The following is a 22,494-nucleotide window of genomic DNA, read 5'->3' on the forward strand; positions in this document are numbered from 1 at the left end:
GAATGTCTAAACTCGCCACCAAACTCAACTGAAAAGGCATAATGATTATTTTGCTTTCAAAAGAAATACTTTTCCTTCTTTTCAGTCATTGTGTTATCTTTGAATAATAATGTGTCTGCACTCAAACTGGGCAATGGGAGTCTGTGATGGACAGAGGAGGTGGATGGCTCAAATGGCATCCTTGGGATTGTTGCTATGGAGCAAACAGACAGCCTGGCGTTGAGAAATAGGCCAACTGCTTGTCAGTGTAGATCTTCTGCATTCATTTAAAAGTGGGAGTAAGATAACATCCAGTCATTAGTGAGTGATTACAATGCCAAGGCTCCATCCCTGCTCCCAATGCGCGCACACACACACACACGTATATACCACACACAAACACACTCCAACTGAGATGTAAACAGTCAGGCAGTGCTCCAGGAAATACAATCCCCACACTGTCACTACCCTCAGGCAGGATTTATACTGAGGAGGATGTTTTCCAATGTATCCTGTTGTTATTATGTGTCTTAATGTATTGTATTTCTGTATGTGCGCTGCTTGTGTGTCCAAATACTCTACTGGATATATGTACTGTATTGTTGGTGTGTCTAATCACTGTTTTGTGTGTGTGTGCCTGGATCTCCATCCCTTCACATCGCCTTTGTCGACTGATCTATGGAGCAGAAACTGCCTTAGCCTGATTCTTATTTAAAATAGACATTATGGTTCACAGTAGATTTCACATGGATTGGACCAGATGATGAGGCCAGGAAGGGCGGTGTGTGGGGGTGACGATGAGTGGGCTTTGGGTTGGTGGGGGATGGGGGCGGGGCAGCAATTTCCTGAAACGATGAATCCCATTTATTCGCTGAAGACTGTCTCAATTGCCTCACCAGCACACAAAGCTTTTTAATGCTTTAATTACGTCTCAAAGGAGCAGGGCAGAATCAAATTAGGGATTGTCCTACATTTAGGTGCTGTGTGTGTGTGTGTGTGTATGTGCGCTATGCAAATTTTGTATGTGAGGGAGAGTGTGTGTGGGCTGTTGTATCCTTGTGTATGATTCATGGCAGTGAATATTTGTTCCTCTGGCAGCCAAGCATCATACATAGGCTTATCACACCCCACACACAAATGCACGCACACACAAAATCTGTCCCTCACACACACCTATTCAATGGTAAGGCTCTCTGTTTTGCACTAACACACACATACAGTATCTTTCTCCGTCACATCACACTCTCTGGGCTATTCCTCTGTAACACAAACAAAAGCGTGCACACACACACACACACCAACACACAGGCGTGCGCGTTAGCCTAGCCTAGCCTAGCCTAGTCTGTCTCTTGCACAAACACATTTTCACTCTCAGCATGTAGGTACCTTTTTTTTGTCACAACAGATGGCATGTGTCACAATATTACGGCAGTATTTCATTAACATTATGGGCATCCATCTGTTATGGGCTCTCAGGCCCCCATAGAGCACCTTGTTTTGTCCACTGACAGAGAGAGATAATAAACATTGTTAGCTGTGTATATTGCATGGAGTCGGGACGGAGAGGCCGGCATAGTCTGGTTGTGTAGTGGCAAAAGTATCAGGGCAGCACTATGAGAATCGTCCTTCAAGCTCCTGCACTTTGCTGAACGTTTTATCCAAGATTTAGACTGTTTTGTGATGACCTTGATTGAGAATTACTGGTAGACTGTACTCAGTAATATATTTTACATCATTAGCAAAACAAAACAATTTCATATGATTGTTCTAATACTTGTGGCGCCAGATGTGTGTGTTACACATTAGGACAGATTATTGTGGTCTTTTTTCCTCAATGCAGGGTTCTGTATTTCAGAATCAGAATCAGAAATACTTTATTGATCCCTGAGGGGAAACTCTTTTGCTACAGCAGCTCACTATCACGTCAGTGCACACAGGAATAGAAGTACTAAGCAAAAAATATAATACACTCTAATACAGGTCAGAAAATAAATTAAGTACCAAGTGGGTATAAGTATAAAATAAGTGTGACGGACATAGTGGGTTTACCGGTTGATGATAATAATACGGTATAAGGTAATAGTGCATGAACTGTCAGGTTAAGTGTATCTTATTAAGATTATAATGAGATTATAGTTTCATGTGGTTTTTAATAACAAAACCATGGCTTAAATCGTCCCAGTTTCCTTCCCATCCTGTTAGCAGGTTCGTAAGGTAGTATGCACATTAACATCACCTCCAGCCAAGCTTTCAAATTATTCCCAGCCATCAGCCAAAAATGACCACATTTGAGCTGGGGTCAGTAAATATACCCTTTTCGCTGTAGAGTTCTGATCTGTGAAACATTTCAAGTAGAAGGTGAAGTTATCTTTCTTTCTTTTGTCTGGTTGCCCCTGTTGGCAACCATTATTCCACATTAAGAAATCCCCTGTATCCATTGTCCTTAGTATGCCTGAATGAGAGCATGAATCTTATAGCTTGAAAGAGTAAGTTAGAGAATGTGTGGTTTAGTAGAGCGCAGTGGTGAAATGTAACTAAGTACATTTAGTACAATTTAGAGGTACTTGTACTTTACTTGAGTATTTCCATGGCATTTTCTGCTACTTCAGCAATTAACTGATACTGAACTATGCTGATGTTTATTTAGCTATTTATTTTAGTTTAATTAATTCTTTTTTTTTCTCAGTGTTCATTTCTAGAGTTGGTTGACAGTGTATATGTTACATTATTAACATGTTAAAGATGCAAAATCGGTGCACAATCCACATAGAAAAGGTATATTTTCATTCCAGCTCAAAAATTCAATATTTCAGCCGCCAAATTGGTAATCTGTGAATGTTTCCCCTCTAAAATCGTTATCTGTCTCAAAAATCCTGTAGCGGTCGGGCTCTACTTTAGTGCCACCGTGAGGTTAACATTATTGTTTTTTATTGAAATATCTCAACAGTTTTTGGATGGACTGCCATTAAATTTGGTTCAGACATTCATGTTGCTCCAGGATGATTTGTAGAACCTTTGCTCTCCTGACCTTTCATCTAGTGCCATCATCATGTTAAAAATAATTAATCCAATACTTTGACCTGCAAAAGTAATGACATTCCTATCAGCCTCAGCTGTACTTTGTGTTTAGTGCTAATTGCCAAGTGTTAGCATGCTAACAAATTAAACTAAAATGATAAACATTATGCCTGCTAAACATCAACATGTTAGCATTGTCAATGTAAGCATGTTAGCATTTAGCTGAAGGGGCCGCTTTGCCTAAGATTAGCCTCTCAGAGCTGTCGCCACATCCAAAGTTGCTAACATGAACTTAACATGAACCTATATGGTGTTGGAGAAAGTTACTCAAATAAAGTTGTAGTACTAAGCCATAAAAGTCCTAATATTCCCCTCCTGGCCTTTGTTTGTTTGGTTTTCATGATGTTCTGGCTTCCAAAAGTTCTTGCTCTCCTTTTCTTGTTTTCTTTTCCCTTGTCTCCCTCTGTAATCCCTGTGGAACAGGATGCCCTACCTGGGGCTGTTGACTGAAAGAAACGTTGGTATTTTAAACGTTTGCATACTGCGCTACACAGGGAGAAAATCAGATCTAGGGCATCAACTCTACCCTCAGGCACAGGGGGTAACCTGTACACACACACACACACACACACACACACACACACACACACACAGTGTTCAGAAACCATGCCAATGCAGGGAACCGTTATTGCAGTGCATGGCTGCCTGTAGCTAAGTGCCTTGTGTTGACACAGGCTCTGTGTGGCACAGACCCATATAGCCGAGCTGTTGTTTGCTGAGTTTGGTCCATGCCATACTGGCTGGAGAGATAATGGAAAAGGTTATTCTGCTTTACAGTCGGAGCCTCTGTTTCCGAGCAGCGGCTTGGTTTGTGTGGACTGGGGTTTTCTCATTGTGGCGGCAGCATTATAATGTCAGCACTTCTCATGACATTTGAAAGTGTAATGGCTGGGGTCACTATGCTCTTCACGTTTTGCAGGACTGTGGGGTTTTTTTTGTTTGTTTTTTTGAATGACCTCCTGTCTGTCTTTCTCTTCCAACCTTAATCCTTTTAAATTTGTCAAATGCAGGTGTTAATAGTTTTGTGTGTACATAATCTAAAATATTTTATTTAATGTCCAAACTGATGTAATACCATGAGTATAGGTATGTTTTTACCCTGGGAGGGTTTAGTAAGAATTCGTCCCTAACTCTTAACCATGTTAGAGCCAAGCACTACCTACTGAGCCACAAAGCAAAAGTAATTCAGCCTTTGAAGCAAGCAGGTCTATTCCTACAACCTGAAGCAATCCTGTTGCTTAGCATATTCTCTGGCCATGGTTCTGTGAATGCGAAGCAGCTTATTTGTAGTTAAAAAGGAAACTGAGCGGCATGCCGTGGGGAGCAGGCTACAAAGCGTCAAGTCTTTCCCAACATCGACGGCTAGCTTCCCGTAAGTGCTGCAATCAGATTTCTGATGTTTTTTTATGCCTGCTCAATCATAGTGGGAAAATGTCGATTTCTACCACACCCCACCCACTCACCCACCTGACCCATTATGCAGCCTGCTGAGAAATAATGAGATTTTGTCCCTATTTGGGTTTGATGCTTGCTGTGCTTTAACACACAACCCGGCCATCCACCACTGCCTGGGGATTGTAGTGTGGATAGAATTACAATAAGGGCTAATAGCAACATCCAGGCTAGGTGAAAGAAAGATGATGTAGCTTGATGTATGACGCCCAGGTCTTTTTGACATGACATGGGTGGCATTTGGTGCACAGTTTTATCCAAAGTGCCTTTCAGTGAACATTTATAGTATGGCAGGCCAAATTATGAAACCACTAACCCTGACTAGGCTAATGTAGGTTGCACAGGACCACATTGGACATCATGAACGCTTTGGGGTAAGACCATACATTGTCAATGCAGATAGGTAGCCCTATAGGGCTTTTCCTCTGCAGGAACTTAGCAACCAGTAACCTTGGTCTTCCCATAACCTGAACTTTCAGCAACCTTGCAAGGCACTGGTACTTGGTTCTTTCCTTGTTTCCACTGTATTTTGCAAACAAGGCGACAGTAGGACCAATCTTGTAAGTAACTGTGGGGTCACAGTGGAAGAAGTGGTGTTGATATTGTCAGTGATTTTCTTTCATATTTAAGCCCAGCTCAACAAATCGTTGATAATTCGTTAATGCTTATTTTTGATTAATCTCCAAACTATTTTCTTGATTAATTGATTAATTAACAATAGTAAATAAAATGTCAGGAAATTGTGAAAAGTGCTCACCACAAGGCCAAGATAACATCTTCAGATGTGTTGTTTTGTCAAACCAACAGTCCAAAAGCCAAAGATATTCAGTTTACTCTAACATAAAAGCAGCAAATGTTTGGAATTTTTGTTTGAAAATGACTCCCAACAATATCAAAATTGTTGCAGATTAATATTTTTTCCACTGCCTAATAGATTAACTGACTAATCATTTCCTCTCTATAGCAGCCCACTTTATAGTTTTTCAATTTGCTCCATTACGTGCATTGTAGTCATTTATTTTTCTGTAATCTTGTTCCAACTTTTTAGTTTTTTTCACAACTCTGTTTGGCTGTGTTGTATTCCCATTTCTGCAGCACAGCAGGTGTTGTGTCTGTTGTAGTCGTCCTTGTTGTGATGTGATGACACATCTGCTTGTCCATATTGTCCAATTACGATCAATAGCATTACCAGCAACCCCTGAAATACCTGGAACTCGAATTTAGTAGCATGTCCTGAGCAGTGTTAAAATTTTGTTCCAGGAACTGATCCCCAAATCTTCCGGCGATCAGAGAAAACAAAAGCAGAACTCGTGACAATGGCTACATGTTATGTTACATTTTGTGAAGTTCCTGCAGTCAAAAAGGACTTTTAGTCTTTGCGTGCATTGCTTCTTATATTATTTGTTTATTTTGTTGTACTTGCAGCATGTCCACCAACTCACCAAGTCCAGTTTCGGGAGCCATATGTATTAATTTTTTCATACTCACAAAATAACATCTGTCGGGTATTTGATTCACTGGATTAGCCACAAACATTCTGATTTTGTTTCTGATTTTAACTGTAAAATGTTTTAATTGACTTTCAACATAATAAACTGTATATCACTGCCGCAATTTAAATGTATATGTATTGTGATAAAGGTTTTATCCATACCACCTACCTTAACTGTACACATGCTTTACAACATGCGCACAAGCACTTCTATGAGTGAACAATTGAGTGTGATGTTGCAATGTGGAAAAGAGAAGGAATGACGCCAGTGAGGGAATTTAAGAGACTTTTTATTTGGAGCTAAATCTTTTCAACACCTCAAAGAACTCAACGCAGTTTCAACCAAGTTCCCTATCATAATATTTATAAATGTGTGTTACCCTCATTATTTATACTAGCAAGATTTATTCTAGCATGAGTAAGTTTACGTATTGTCACCGAAATTGAATGTTGGAATAACAAGAAGGACTGTTGGAATAATAAGACACATTGGATTATAAATTTGACTCAGTCATGTGTCATCAATCAATAGGCTGTTACGGCTCACAACATATGTTATTATTCATAGTGGCCATGGGTAATAACTCTTAAGGTTGTTTCGGCACTGTAAAGACGGTGCTAGTGCCAGACCAAGGTCGGCAAGCGTTTGGGTTATGTCTATAGAAGGTTAAATAGGGGTGTGTCGACATCCATTTATAGCTAATTGTGTGTGGGTTAGTTAATTTCACAGTGACTGAGATATATAACAGAACAGTGCATAAAATCTGTCAAAAACAATGGGTATGCATGTTTCTGCACAGTTTGTCTTGAACCTACACAGGGTTTTATGCATTTTGGCCCCTTGTGTGTGGAAACATACTTTCTTTCTTAGTAATGTCGTACCCGTTGGACTGCATCAAATTGATAACTGCTCGATTTCATGTTCATGTTTCTAATTATTTCTCTCACACTGCTCTCTTTCTCTGTCATTCATCCCTCCTTATCTTTCTTACTCTTTCTCTTTCCACCTGTTTCTTACCTTGTCTTGTGTTTTTCTCTTTGGCAGGCTTCATCGCAGCAGCTGAAATTCACAACCTCTGACTCCTGTGACAGGATCAAGGATGAGTTCCAGTTCCTCCAAGCACAATACCACAGGTGCAAGCTGAAACACATGCACACAGACACACAAATACAAAGGAGAAGTTGTTGCATACGACAGACTGATAAGTGCAGCTCTTTGTAATAAGGAGTATATCTCCAGGCTATACATGTATCACTTTGTGTTTTTCTTTATTGAACACATTTTTGTAACAGTAGCTACAATGTTAAACTGCAGAACTGAGCTGCAATATGGCTGCAAGAACCTGTCATATCTTGGCCAGAAATAGTTTTTGATGTGCATGTATGGCCTTTTTCATTATTTCATTTCACATCATGTTGTCACATACAGTTACACTTGGAAACAAGCCTGCTTTTTTATTTTACAGGTCCCTAGTCATTTCTGGGGAAGTTCCCTGGAAAGAAATATATGATTTTGGTATTAATTATAGGTAAAATACAGACAGTGTTCAATTGGTACACTTAGAATTAATAAATTCTTATTGGCTGCTAAGCTACTGTAACTTTTGGTCAGTGCACCGCAACTCAGATGAACAAGAGAAAATGTCTACAAGCAAGCACATAATTCAGCATGTATGAAGAACAACGTTTTCAATAATAAATTGAAAAGATTAAATATTCGGTTTAAGTGGAGCAGTTCTTTCAAGGAAATTTCTCTGGAAATCAATAGTTGCTTTTTAACTCAACACAACTAAATAACCAAAATAACAGTCTCAGAATTGAGTCTTTCTTTCCCCTAATTGTATACCAAATTCGGTTAGTTCTTTCCAAAAAACTTGAAAGAAATGATTTGGAAATTATTAGGAAGTTTTAAGGAACAGAATTGTAAAATAAAGCTTTGCAGAAAACGTTGCTTGAACTTGAGGGACACCTCGGTAGTCAACTGTGATAAGATGAAGATGTCTCTTTGTTCCACTTTTCCTCAACTCCACCACACTGCACACTGAGGAAACATCCTTTATTGACTCATACCTAAATCAATCTCGTTTACCCTGGGCTATTGATCTCCCTTTACTGCTTAAATACCGCTACAGTGCCAGAAGTCTGAGGCACTTCCAAAGTGCCTGGTTCGACCTCAACTGATCTTTTTGATAGCAGTTATAAAGAGGGGGGACGCCACGGGGTCTGCATCTCAGCAAGAGATCCTCTCTTTGTGAGAGTGGAGTCTTTGAAGCCCGCCTTCCTTCCTGAGGAGGTTGGTTTGTTCCTCTGTACCTGTTCTCCCAGAACCTTCCAGGGGCTTGCCTCTGCCGGTTACAGAGACAGGCGAAGGCAGATGAAAGCCTGGCAAATTCTGTGCAAAAATCCCTGCTCTGGTCTGATCGCTCTTGTTTGCGGAGGATTCTGAAGCAGCAATAACACCCTGCACGTCTTTTTCCTCTCCTTTCGTTTTTGTAATTCCCACAACGGTGAGCAGCACCGTTTAACCCTCTTCAGAGAGCCAGGGCGTAGTTGAAAGAATACCTTTTTTGTCTGAGCATACAGAACATGCATACTGTGCCTATTGTCTCAGGAGGGGGGCTGGGATGGGGCGGGGGGCTTGGGAGCCACAGACGAGGCTTTGTAGCGCTTTACTGCTGCGCTGTGCATGTCTGTTGCTGAAGCCTTTAAAAGGCAAATGTACCGCAGGCGTTCCCCCGGGTATAGTAGCATGCATTGTAGCTGTCGCTGTCTTCCTCTTTCCACCCCCCTCTTCTTCTCGCACCTCTTCTCCCCTCGTTCACATGCATAAATAGATCAGGGAATACATAAATCAAAATAAAGATGACAGCAGGAGCGATTTAGAGGCGGAAGAATTGGCAATAAAACTCCATCAAAGTGTCGCTTGAGAGCAGTGGTGCAGGCCCGGGGGCTGCTGAGCACCAATCAGAGGAGGCACAAAGCCAATCCCAGGTAGGCTGGCAGCAGGAGGCTGGTCGTCATGACAACCCACCACACAGCCTACGCATGTACACAGTGATAGCAGGAAGGGTTTTATGTAGGAGGGAAGGGGAGCGTTTTGGATAAGTGGAGGCTGCTCATACACACACAGGAATAGGTGGCAGAATAAAAGCCCCCCCCCCCCCATATGATCAGGTTGGATATCTGTTGTGTATTCATACAGCAGAACACATCCTCACCTTGATAATGTGTTGGATCTTAGAGCCTGGTCCAAGCGCCTGTTACCTGCACATCTTCATCAAACTTGTTAAGTTCTGGCCGCATCTGTTCTCCGTTCCTTCCTTGCATTATTGAAAGATGATCCATATCTAGATGTAGTGTCTAATGACAAAAGATTTAGCCTATTTAGATGCTAGCTACGGTGACTGAGTCAACAATTAGTGTTGTTGCTTTCCAGTAAAATCCTTTATATACATTATATAAGTATTAGGTGTTTCTTAGGAAACATTCTCATGTCTGCAAAGTGATTTCCTTGTTTTCAGCAGCAACAAGAACTGTTTGATTGAAATCAACAGAGAGAAACGGGCAGTTAGCATCAGCTATCCACAAGAGAGTATGACATATAAATATGTCACAATACTGGTTACATTCCTTTATTGCCAAGTAATCTCTGGCAAGTGCAGCGCAGAAACATCACAGCAATAACATCTTAAAAACAATGTCACCACTTTTTAAGAAGGTATCTTGTGTTACTGCTAGGCAGAAAAATTGCAGCATGATTTGAGATTGTTAAAAATGTTTTTACTTTAATGTACTGCAATTAAAGATAATTTCAAATAAGGATAATTGCAGATGAGGCCATCGCTTGTCCTCATTCAATTTCAGAAGGTATAAAAACAACTTCTGGGACTTCTGTGAAGGTAATTGATCACAGTGAATCAGGATGCTGATATTATTAGGCTATTAACTTTGGAAAGGGAGTGTACTGAATAATGAGTGGTTTGGGGAGCACCATGAGAGCAGAACAGAAAGACAGATTCTGGGTCATTACATGTCTGATTTCTGTGTGCTCTTTTTCTGAATAAATATGCCAAGCAATAGTTTCTAAACTGGGTGGCATGGTAGCACTATTACCTTACAGCAAGTAGGTCCTAAGTTTAAATCTACACCCTGTTTTCTTTATGGAGTTTGGAGTGTTTATGGAGGGATTCTGGGTTCTCTGATAAAGTCTTCCTTGATGTGAATGTGTTTATGTTGTGTTATCCCTACAATGAACTGGCAACCTCAAGGGTGCATCCCTGCCTTTTGCCCAATGCATGCTGAATTAGGTTCCAGTCCCTCTGTGGGGACAGAAAATAGATGGATTAAGTATTTCTGTATGTGCTGAAGAACAAATAAGAAAGTAAAAACCGCAATTTCAAGTAAAAAAAAAAAACAACACTAATTATTATCGACATATATATATATATATATATATATATATATATATATATATATATATATATATATATATATAAAAGAAGCACAAGCATGCACTCAAGCTTTTAAATATAAAATAAGATATATATAATTAAGTATTTCAGTGTTATAATGTCCATCAGTAACAAAACCTGAAGTCAAACAAGGATCAACAAGACTGCAGTTAACTACAGCTAACACTGCAGCTGCTGCGATAATTATAGCAGAAGCACAATACTGTGTGTATGAGTAAGCTCACATTATTGGCCCTGTGTAACACGGTGTTCAGTCTGCCAGTTAAGACTAACAGCGATGAAGCTTCAGCCAGCGTTCGCTGTAATCGAGCTGTCATTCCTGCAGACAGCTGAGAAGAACATCCCAGTATAAATATACACACACCATCAAACAGGTTTCAGACTTATCCTAAATCTGAAACTATCCACCGTGTGCCTGCGCATATCTTTATTTGATCTGAGTCTTATCCAGTCCTCACATCAGATGACGCTCCCTGACGACTGGCAAGTTGTAACTGGCTGCTTCAATCAAAGGCATCGAGGAGAATTCTTTTCCCTAAATTCCCCCTCTGTCTTTTTCATTTGACAATCAGGGTGACTTGTTGACGCGTCCTCCTTTGTCCTGTCGCCTCGCGTGACATCAGCACTGACATGATTACAGCTAATGGCTGTCGCATGGATTGGGTCGCAGGAAACGCTCCAACACTATATTTAGACTTTTTACTTCACTGCCTCTTCTCTGATTTAGAAAGCAGATATTTTGGCTAGACATCTCTAGAGTTCAGAATGAGTTTGACCTCCTCCTGTCAATTGACACCTTGTCAAGCTCTGTGAAAACTGCTGCTGACTAGTAAAGGGGAGGATGATGACGACGGTAATGGTGATGATGGAGGTGGTGATGATGACAAAGATGGTAATGGTAGCCGAGATGATGACAATAGAGGTGGTGCTAATGACGATGAAGGTGGAGGCAGCGATAAGGGTTGAAGTGATGATGAAAGTGATGACAGTGCCGTTGGTGAGAGTGGAGGTAATGATGATGAACGGGGTAGAAGTCACCTGGTGTCAGCACTTTAGAAGGAAGACTGTCGAGCTGACTAACAAGGTCTGACTCTGTGCTCCTCTCGTCTCCCTCTCTCTCCAGTTTGAAGCTTGAGTGTGACAAGTTGGCCAGTGAGAAGTCAGAGATGCAGCGCCACTATATCATGGTGAGTGAAGCTCTGTGTAAGTGTGTGTGTTGTGCACCAGAGATGATAGTTTGTGTATCCTTAAATGTCATTTTGCCACAGTATGTTTGACAATGTAATATTTGATTCTTATGTAAATTCCCTTTTTAGTTGTTGCAAATACAGCACTTCAGATGTTGATGTTTATATGCAAAAAAATGATTTACTGATGTTTTAATGTTTTCACCCTGTCTGTTAATTAATACTCTTTTTTTCCTCGTCCACCACTATCCCTTTGCAGTGCAGTTGTTCTTTCATGTCTCTTTTCTTGCTGCTCATTTTAAAATGTCTCTCTTAAAAGGTAATTCTGGTTTATTACAACTTGGATCTTATTTTCATAGGTTTGACCATCAGTTCTATTGTACAGACGAAAATTGCTGAGATGTGGTGACACTGCTAAACACAAGTCAGACTGGGCAGGAAACACAAGCTGTCACACAATCATGCACATTTTAAACAAATCCAAACGTTAACTAATAGGGATGGGAATCTCACAATTCAGTTTTGATTCTTGGTGTCACGATTCGATTCACAATCATTCTCAATTCAAAATCGAATATTGATTCAATAAATAGAAAAGCAAAACATGACATGGGACTTTGCCACAGCCAGACCTTGACAATAGCATTGTCAGATCATAACGATAATGGTTTTGGTAGGCACTCACAAATATTGTCGTTCAAGTGTTAAGGGGCGTCAGATCAGAGAATGTTTCTGTGTGTCATTCTGGGAGGCAGTTACAAATGACATTTTTTTTTGTTTGATTTAGAGGACTTGCTGGTTAAACCCGTTTTCGTTCCGTCAACATAGCAAGGAGAAACTATAACTTAATAAACACTGCGTAAGAATCGATTTTTGGAATGTGTAATGGAATGGTTTATTCAGAATTGTTTAAGATGAGAATCCCCCACCCACCCAAAGCTACAACCATAGTTGAAATAAATTGGAATTGTCCTTGATTATTCACTTCCTTTGTGTTTTTGGAGGAACTATATGTGTTAGTCCTCTCTCCCCAAGCCCCTACATTTCCTCTCTTTCCACCATCTCTCTCTGCCTCTCCACACGTACACGTTCACACGCAAACATCCACAAACAGATGTGTTTGCCCGCTCTCTGCTCCACCTCAGGGCTAATCTCATTGTTGCTGGCCGTGGCTGTGTAGCCGTCTGATGTTTTGCCTCTAATTGATCCTCTGACTGGCTTTAATCTCATCTAATCTGTGCCGCCGCACTGCTCTCCACCATCAGCCAGCCAGCAGGCACACAGATATGCACACACTCGCATACACACTTCCTCTGTGTTTCAGGCGGGCATGAGGGCATACAATCACACAGTCAGGCATTGTCAGCCTGATAGCAGCCACACACACGTCCTGACAGAAAAGCACAATAATGCAAACAGATGTAATGAAAAAATTACACATTTTTGAAATTCTGAAATTTCCAAAAAATAGTTAGAAAATAGCTGTGTTGTAATAACTAACCTCTGACATTTCATTTGCATTTAGTATGTTTAATTACTGTAAATGATCCAGATTAAGGTAATAGTTGAATTCATTGTTTACAAGCTTTCCCGATTGCCCAAATTTACATGATTTCTTTGATAGTCGGGTAAATGTCCAGCAGGATGTGTGGTAGCCTACAGGCTGATATTATCATCACAAAGTACGGAAAGGAAAATGAAGGGTTTTCATTATGGTTTGGTATTTGTATTGATCGGTTTGTAATGCACCGCAAAGTTCACTGCAGCTTGCAGCTGTTTGTTTTTGCCCAAAAAAGTAGTTTTTTCTATAACTGCTAGCCATAGTATGTCTTTTTGCTTTTTAAGAACACTGCTTTGCTGCCAATTCACTCTGTGACGTAATGGGCGCGTGTGCCAAATCAAAACATTGAAAGAAACCAGACAAAGCTGTATACGTGCAACGAGTAATTTAAAGGTCAATGAGAAGTTCACTCAAAGAACAGTACATATCACATTCACACACTGATGGCAGGTGCTAACTGCTCATCAGTTCAAAGAAACTGGCCAAGGAGGAAACAAGTAAGGTATGCTAAACCATCATGGTACCAAACCATCTGAGAACTAATGTGTAGAAGTATTTTGGATTTAAAACCATAGATGGAAAAATCGCGGATAAAGGAGGCGCTGTTCACTGCCCTTTATAAATGCAACTGGTTGAGGTATGGTTACCATGGCAACAAATCTGAAGTCGCCTGTTAGGTTGTCACTCAGTGAGGCAATTCTGCAACGTCTTTTATGATTAGGCTATGTGCGCTATACCGATTGCCAATCATCTGAGTTTTTTGTTTTGTTATAGCGGCTGGTATAGCAGTATTATAGGTCAGTTTGACTGCTTTGTAGTATATTGGGATCTCCACCGGGTGGCAGTGTAACGTAGTCTATAAATGCTGTGTGACTGAGCAACCACATGCGCAGCTCCTGGCCAGTGAACAAGGTGGGAGGCGGGACTACACTACACACACTCATGCACGTGGTTGTTGCTCTCTGCCGCATGCAGAGTGTTTAACCACAGGTGTGTAGTACTAGTTTGCCTTCAGGGCTTTCCACCAGAAATGATTTCATTATCAAGGTTTTTTGGAAGTATTAAGCATACGACTAATATGCTCAATACTTCCAAAAAACCTTGATAAACGAGAATTGGTTTATACTGCACGAGTTGTGTGAGAGTTTTTAAACGGATGTTTTGATTTATTTCCACTGCATACTCTCTTTCGGTACCTCTACTTCGATTTCCACTGCAGATAGTACCCCTTCATTGTAGGCGGAACTGATCGTCATAGCGACACTATTCCAGCAGTTGGGAAACAACACACGGGAACTTTACTTTGGTCTTGAGAAGCTGCAGCCTTTATTCACTGACAAACTGTAACTTGCACCACTTGTCTCTCTGCCGTGCTCTCTCTCGCTCAACCACACATTCACTATGCACACGTGTGTCCCTTGCTGCCGGCTCACCCTTTTTACACAGACGTCGATTCGGCTCTGTGACTACCTCTGCTACCGGCTCATAGGCGGAACAACAATGTCCCCCCATTCTGTGTTTGTACGTTTTATACAGAATGGCGAGGCAGAATAGCGGTGCAACAATCCCGCCTTGAACAGGCTGTGTAAAAGGGGCTAATGACACCATCTCAGCTGAGAACTGGCTCCAGTTTTTTGTGTCATTGATTGGTTTTCACGATCGGCGACTAGAAACCATTAATCCCAAATCTTTTCGATTGTGCTTAGTACTTGCTCTAGCTTGGGTCATCAAATTTGCAATGTTATTTATATTTTCCTCTTGATTCAAAGGGATTTTCCTCAGTAGAAACAGTCTTCAGATACAGCTCAAACTGTTGCGATAAAATTGAACTATGAATGCAATAGTGCTTATCCCTCCTCCTTCATTCGCTCTTACACGCACACACTCATTATGCACATGCACGCACAAACACAGATACACCATGCACATAAGGCCTGGCTTGTATTCCCCACACACATACACATACACTCCTCCCTTAATAGCATATCAGGTTGCCCCACTCCCCCGGCCAGTAGCAGCACCTCCATTTCCCCAGTGCTGTAATTACTTTGGGGAGCTTCTGCGTGGGCCCGAGCAGCTACACAAAAAAGCAGTGTGTGTGCACGGTGTGTCTGTGCGTGCACGTGCATTCACGTACAAGGTAGTGTCAGTGTGAGATCGAACAGAAAACAATAATGGTGTGTGCGTGTGAGAGAGAGAAAGCGAGTTACAGAAATGTGTGTGTGTGCGTGTGTATGTGTGAGAGATCTGTGTGTTGTTTGTTTTCCAGTGACAGAGCCAGTCCCCCTGCAGACAGAGTGGGTGATTAACAGGGTTGACGCCTAGAGGGTGGCCCTCTCATTAACACTGAACACACACACTCACACACAAACGCTCACTCACAACAGAGGCTCTTTCTCTACTGTCTCTCCTTTTCTCTCTCAGTTCCTTTTCCTATTTGTAGCCGTGTGTCTTCTCTTCTCTTTGTATGCGTGCATGCAGGTGTGTTTGTGGGTTGGAATATTGTTGTAGAAGCAAAATCTGGGATCTTGGAAGCCATTAAGAGATATATATATATATATATATATATATATATATATATATATATATATATACCCTTAATTCAACCCTAAGCGATTACTAAATCAGACTTCTATGAAGAATGCCAGCTGAAAAAGTCTGATTTCCCATTATAGTGTTATCCAAATGCACATGACTCACAGTAAATGGTGTATAATGAAGTGTTAGCATAGAGCTCCTGTGCAGAAGATTTTCTGGGAACAGTTCCTGATGCCTGTTTTTTGTCTCTTTTTGTCTTCCTCTCTCTTCCTTTCCAGTACTACGAGATGTCCTATGGGCTCAATATTGAGATGCACAAACAGGTGAGTCTACATTTAATCTTTTTAGAAAAAGAAACTCTTCTGTTCCCATTACATAACATACCAGTATGAAACTGTTGTATGTCCATGGATAGCAAATTGCTTGTCTGGAATTTCACTCTAAAAAGGGGGAACTGCCAGTAAGTGGGTTTTGTGTCCATATAGTGTGCTCTGCGCTCTGTATATTTTCCTGCTTTTTTGTCCTTTACCAATCACATGCCTGTGATGGTACATTCCTATTTGAATGTTTTCTACAAACACAAAGAGTCTCCTGGATCATTTAACTACACACTAGGGTTATGTTATGGCCATCAGAAATATTTCAACTTTGCTTCTAAGAAAACTGTTTTTGCTGTGGCATATGGGTGTAAATATTACAGTGCCCATGATGCTGTTGCTAGGAACAAGACAAAGAGAAGTCTATAAGTGAAACATTGCTTTTTCACTAAACTTGGTGCTGACAGTGAGCAGGAATTCACCACTTTCTTTTGCATAACTTCACTTTCCTACACACCTGCCCACCACTGTGCGTTAGGCAATATTCTCTTTGACATGCTATGGAGAAACTAGCAAGAGCCACAAATAAGAGCTGCAGAAATTTCAGAACAAATTGTTGTCGCAATCAGGAACAAAGCACTACACCAAATTTCTTGAACTCATCTAACATTACAGAATTTTTTTTTGTTTTGTTTTTTTACTTCTGCCCGTCATTAGTGGTTCAGACAGCATCATTTTAAACTTTGTGATTGGACGAAGTCACAAGGTCTTCTAGTCCGTCATCGCTGTTGCTTGTTGTTTGTACTGATGATTCAACTGGGAGAGTTTCATGGCCATCAAAACCTTGGAGGTGTTTCAGCTGCCAGTCACATCTTCTACATTGTCTATGCAAAAAAAAGACTTCCAGAACGACCAAAATAACTCCTCACACTTTACACTTCACTCTATTGATGCAGACACAGCTGTGCATTCCCAACCCTATTTCCCCCACTGTACACCTGCAGCTCACTGATTGGCAGGTGTGAATTGCAGAGATAATCTCCCATCACTTTGGGGGTGTTGAGAGACATTTGAATGACGTCACCTGAGGCTCTTTATAAAATTTTAGATTAGATTAGATTCAACTTTATTGTCATTACACATGTACAAGTACAAGGCAACAAAGTGCAGTTTAGGTCTAACCAGAAGTGCAATAAGCAAGTGCAGGATATAAAGTATGTGCATAAATGCAGGATAGAGCAATGCAGATGCCGAGGAGTTAGCTTTTCTGCTGTGCAAAATCAGTTTTAGTTCACTGTACACTGTATTCCATGGTGATAGTGAGCATGGAAATATGTATAAGGAAGTTAATTTTATCATTTCCACGTCTTAAAGTTTAGTCCCATAATAGTTTTGACCGCGCAGTCATTTCACACAGTGTGGATATCGATGTGGCAACAAATCCTAAGATATATTGCGATAACTCCTGCAACAGCTTCATCATTTATCAGCAGAAAATCATAGGAGCAGCCTCCCTAAATCTTGAAATCCAGTGAAGACAGTGCAGTTAGAATCAGTTGGCCATTTTGAAAAAGAAAAGAAAAGGAAGCCCTCATTCAGGCCGGGAGGGGTGTGAAGCCGATATCCATACATCAGTTTGTTTCGCTGAAGCTGGGGGAGTAATTTATGCTGAGCCTGTAGGAGGGAGAGAGCGATGGGCCTCCGAAGGGCCAGCCCATATCGGTGACCTCATCTGGTGCTGCCCGTCCACACACACACAAACACATACACACACTGTCTTATGATTGACGGTGCACACTGACAGCCATATTGGGAGAACCGAGTGTGCTTTGACAAATGGACACACACACACACACAGAAGTAGCAGCTTTCGTGATTTAAAGACCTTCACATATATGCATCCACACAAACTCTGAGGTAGGAAGCACAGACAGGCACTGCGATGCATGTGGGGAAAACACACACACACACACACACACACACACAACTGTTACAGGCAAGCACACACACAAACACTGAGCCTTATTTGTGCACTTCATCACACCCTTTTCCTTTATCTGACAGGGATGAAATTCACCGTCACAAGTGTGGTTGTGTGTTTGCATGTGTGTTTGTTGTTTCATGTGTGTGTGTGTGTGTGTGTGTGTGTGTGATATTGTACATTTGCTCATGTGCTTTATTACTTAAAAAAATTGTATATGTGGGTTGAGACTGCCTGCACGAGCATTTGTGTGTGTATGTGTCCCCCTCTGTTAGCACATATGCTCGTATATTTGTGTGTGTTAGTGGCACGTGTTCATAAGCAGTTGTGTGTTTCTGTTCATATTTGCCCCTGTTATCCTGCGCGCGTGTGCGCGCATGCTTTCTTTGTGCACAGTGTGAGTGGGTGCAGAGAATCTCTAGTTCCATTAGAGAGTTGAAATTGAAGGGGATGTGTGGAAACGAGTGTCGAGGAGCATTCATGTCTAGGCCTATTGTGCACAGCCAAACCCCCTCCACCTCTGTCTCTATTTCCCTCTCTTTCTTTCTCTCTTGCACTCTCACACATTCAGTTGCTCCCTCTTGATCACTCTGTCCTACTCAATTCAAAAAATGCCTCTCCACTCTGTCTGCTCTCTCTCTCCGTTCTCTTGTCTCTTCTCTCTGTCTGTGTGTTTTGTGTTTTGTCTTGGTGAGGAGAAGCAAGGTTGAGTTGTGGATTGAACTGGGAATATGTTGAATTAAGCCGTATTGTTTCTGGGTCCTCTTTGTGTTTCTATTGGTCTGTTTTCTCACCATGTTTTTCTTCCCCTACATTTAGTCTTGAATGTGTGTCTCACCTAAAAACATAGCTCTTGCATCTGTGTTTTTTTGTACGTAGTATATAGTGTAGTTGCTTTCATTTTGTGTCTAAATAATATACATTCTCTTGTCAAGCAGTCATCATTACACAGACTGTACAGTGCAGCCAATTCCCAATGCATTCATCTATGCTGAGGGGAGTTGAACTGTAGGAGACCTCTGGGCTAGTTACTCTTTAAAGGTGTGGTGGAAGAAGTATCTCGATCCTTCATTTAAGTAAAAGTAGTAGAGCTGAAATAATGCCTGTTAATCGATCAGTCGATCGACAGAAAATTGATCAGCAACTGTTTTAATAATTTATGATTAGTCAAAGTCATTTTTTAAGCAAAAATGCCAAACATCCCCAAGTTTTTTCCCCCAGCTTCTCAATTGTGAGGATTTGCTGCTTTTTTTGTCTTATGTGATCGTAAACTGAATATCTTTGGGTTTTGGACAATTTTTCACTATTTTCTGACACTTTATATACCAGACAATTAATCACGAAAGTAACCCATTTAAATACTTTATTGCAAGTGAAGTCCTGCACTCAGAATTTTACTTGAGTAAAAGAACAAAAGTATTATCAAAAAAAGTTTGCAAAGTAACTAGTCACTATAATTGTTAGATAAATGTAGTGCAGTAAAAAGTACACAATTTCCTTCTCGAATGTAGAAGTATAAGAAGCACAAAAACTAAATACTTAATTAAAGTACAAGTAATTATACTTAAGAGCAGTACTTGAGTAAATGTATTTGGTTAATTTCTACTACTGTTTGTCAGATTTTGTGACTCTGCACAATGTGCGTGTGATTCGGATTCAATTGTGGCATTTGAAAGTGCAAGGAAGGTGCTTTTTTAGGTTTTCAATCTGTTTGATGTATTTAAAAAATTATGAACAAGTATCATGTCCTGTTGTATTCCTGGCAGGAAGCAGTAATACAAGACACTCAAATAGTGAATCTCATTCAGGGACAAAAGCAGGACACCCTGAGGAAGTCTGTGAAATGTTAGGTTTGTTTAGGCTGCCTTCCTTGCTTCCTTTTTAAAAAACACATTTTAAATCACTTGAACACATTTTTTTCTCTGTTTCCTTTCCTTTTTGCATCTACATTTTCAAATTACAGAAGATAAAGCTTATTTAAATTGGCAAAAAGCAGCAAAGACATTTCCAACAGCAATGAATTCCGTCTGTTGTAGATCCTTGATGTATTTGTCCAGTGTCCTAGCCTAGTTTTATATTAGGTATGTTTTATTTGCACACATACACTGCCCTTGTCAGTGAATGCCTGATCCAGTAGCACTTGAGGAAAGCTAGAAAGAAGCAGAGTAAAATGTAAAGAGAAGACAAAAGAGAGAAAGAAGCGTTCAGATAGAAAAAAGCTGAGAGAAAGACACAGAAAGGAGGATAATAGAAAGCACAGATAAAAGACAAGACAGATGCTCGGTTGAGGGGGAAAAAGAGAGAGAAACTGCATAAAGGGCACTGAAAAAGAGGAAGAGCCATAGTTAGCATGGAGCGAGTCCCGCAGAGACATTTTAGAGAGACATTTTAGATATGTCAGGGAGTGTGTATGTGTAATGATGAGCGGATAGGAGTGAAGCGCTTGATGGGGAGCTGTGCTCTGCATGCCTAATGACTGTTAGGAGGGCTCCTCTCTCCTCATCACGCCACGAATTAGGCTCTAACACAATTACTGCTGCTTTGCATATCTCAGATGGATTGGATGATTACCAACCAAATGTGATAATAGACCTGTATGTGAGAAAGATAGAGAATGTGCATGAAGAGGAAAGTGTGTGTGTGTGTGTGTGTGTGTGTGTGTGTGTCCAAGAGTTTTGAGAGAGTATTAAGTACAAGCAACTTAATTAATGAGGTGAATAAAGGGAGTCTGATATGTCTGTATGTGTGAGTGTGTGTGATGCAAGATATATGTGCCCCCAGTTTGGGAAGGTCATAGCTGATGTTTCCCATACTGATGAGAGTGTGGTTAGACCCACGAGGGTTTAAAGGATAAGTCTGGTGAGATTCTATATTTTTTTCTTGTCAACAAATCCCATGAAATTGACCAAAACCAACAACGAATTGATCCACTAACAAGTTTTGTCTACGTAGCCAAATCCTGATGCAGTCTGTGCCATAGACTTCCATTGTTGTCCAAAAACTATGAAAGGCCCTGCACACCCATACAGCTGTTTTCAATTACTCTGGCTGATATGACCTCTAATCAGGTTGAAGTTGGGTGGAGCTATGCTGGGAATTACGTGATGTCTGCTAAGTAGTACTAGATATTGTAATCAGTGGGTCTTTTTCACAGCAGTCATTTTGACTGGTGATAGTAGGAAAAGCACAGGTGTTACTAATAACATTAAAGATGTTGTTGCCATGACAGTGAGCCAGCATGCACAATACCAGGACTCTGAAACTGAAGCAGTGGAATTCAGTCATCATTAATTTGATTATTTACAACTCCTACTGTGCAATGTCAAAATGTCTAACGTGAAGAGAGGGAGGGGGCCGTCAATCAAGCACAGTCCTGACATTAGGTCTCATCTGGCAACATAAGTGAAAACACCTGTTGGGTGAACTACAGACCAATGAGCTACACTGTTGCACTGGGTGACATGTTCCTTCATTATGATGCACATGGGCACTGTAGTTTATTTTGAGTCATTCCCACATACACCGCCCTGCTCAGTAGAGCACCAAATGTGTATTCATCCGCATTTGAAAATAGTCCCCAGCAAATATACTATTTACTCCTGTTTGAGTAATGTTTGCCCTAGAGTGCCCAGCTGTTTTAGGAAACTATAATAGAAAAAAAAACTATATATTTGTGACCAGTTTAAGTAGGAATGAATGGGCTGAGTGCCACAGACAGGGTAGAGACGTCAAAAGGTTCATGGGATTTATTGACAGTAACATAAATTTAGAGTAACACCAGTATTGTGCTTTAACTAACTAATAAACTCTCCTTCCACAGGCTGAGATAGTGAAGCGATTGAACGGTATCTGCGCACAAGTCCTCCCCTACCTGTCTCAGGAGGTAAGTGCGCACACACACACACACACACACACACACACACTCTGACACAAAGACGTCACTAACCCTCTGACCCTCAGCCCTATTCCTTACATCCTGGAATGAGATCACCCTCATTCCCGCCTCATTAGCTCTCCACCTCCGTGACCCCTCCTCTTCTCTCCTCTCCACTTCCCTCCTCCCGTCATTCATCATCACTTGCTTCCCATGTTCCTTTCCACCTCACTTTCGCTTTATTCCTCCCTCCCCCACTCTCCTCTGCCATATTCAATCTGTCCTCTGAGTTTTCCCTCCTCCTACCTTTTTGACCTGCTCCTACACTCCCATCCTTCCCTTCATCCCTCCCTCCTATACCACCTCCCCCATCCCACTCCTCTTTTCCTTTATACATGTGTGTGTTTGTGTGTGTCAGCGTAATAAATGGTTGTGTGATTCAGACAAGCCATGCTCTTATCTACCCACCAGGGCATTGACCTCCACCCATTATAGCACACCAGCCAACCATCCATTCACCAGTGGCACACAAGGCTTGTGTGTGTGTGTGTGTGTGTGTGTGT

The 22,494-nt window shown here is 41.0% G+C and overlaps 1 protein-coding gene across 2 annotated transcripts in view; it reads left to right on the top strand.

Moving 5' to 3' along the window:
- tle5 (TLE family member 5, transcriptional modulator) overlaps positions 1–22,494 on the top strand; it is a 43,263-nt gene that overhangs the window by 10,898 nt on the left and 9,871 nt on the right. For both annotated transcript variants that reach the window (XM_044199183.1, XM_044199182.1), the window contains exons 2-5: positions 7,047–7,135; positions 11,597–11,660; positions 16,038–16,082; positions 21,878–21,940. In XM_044199183.1, coding sequence (XP_044055118.1) covers positions 7,047–7,135; positions 11,597–11,660; positions 16,038–16,082; positions 21,878–21,940 — 261 coding nt within the window. The remainder of the gene's footprint in view (positions 1–7,046; positions 7,136–11,596; positions 11,661–16,037; positions 16,083–21,877; positions 21,941–22,494) is intronic.

The sequence above is a fragment of the Siniperca chuatsi genome, linkage group LG6 (genome assembly GCF_020085105.1).
Source record: "Siniperca chuatsi isolate FFG_IHB_CAS linkage group LG6, ASM2008510v1, whole genome shotgun sequence".
NCBI lineage: Eukaryota > Metazoa > Chordata > Actinopteri > Centrarchiformes > Sinipercidae > Siniperca > Siniperca chuatsi.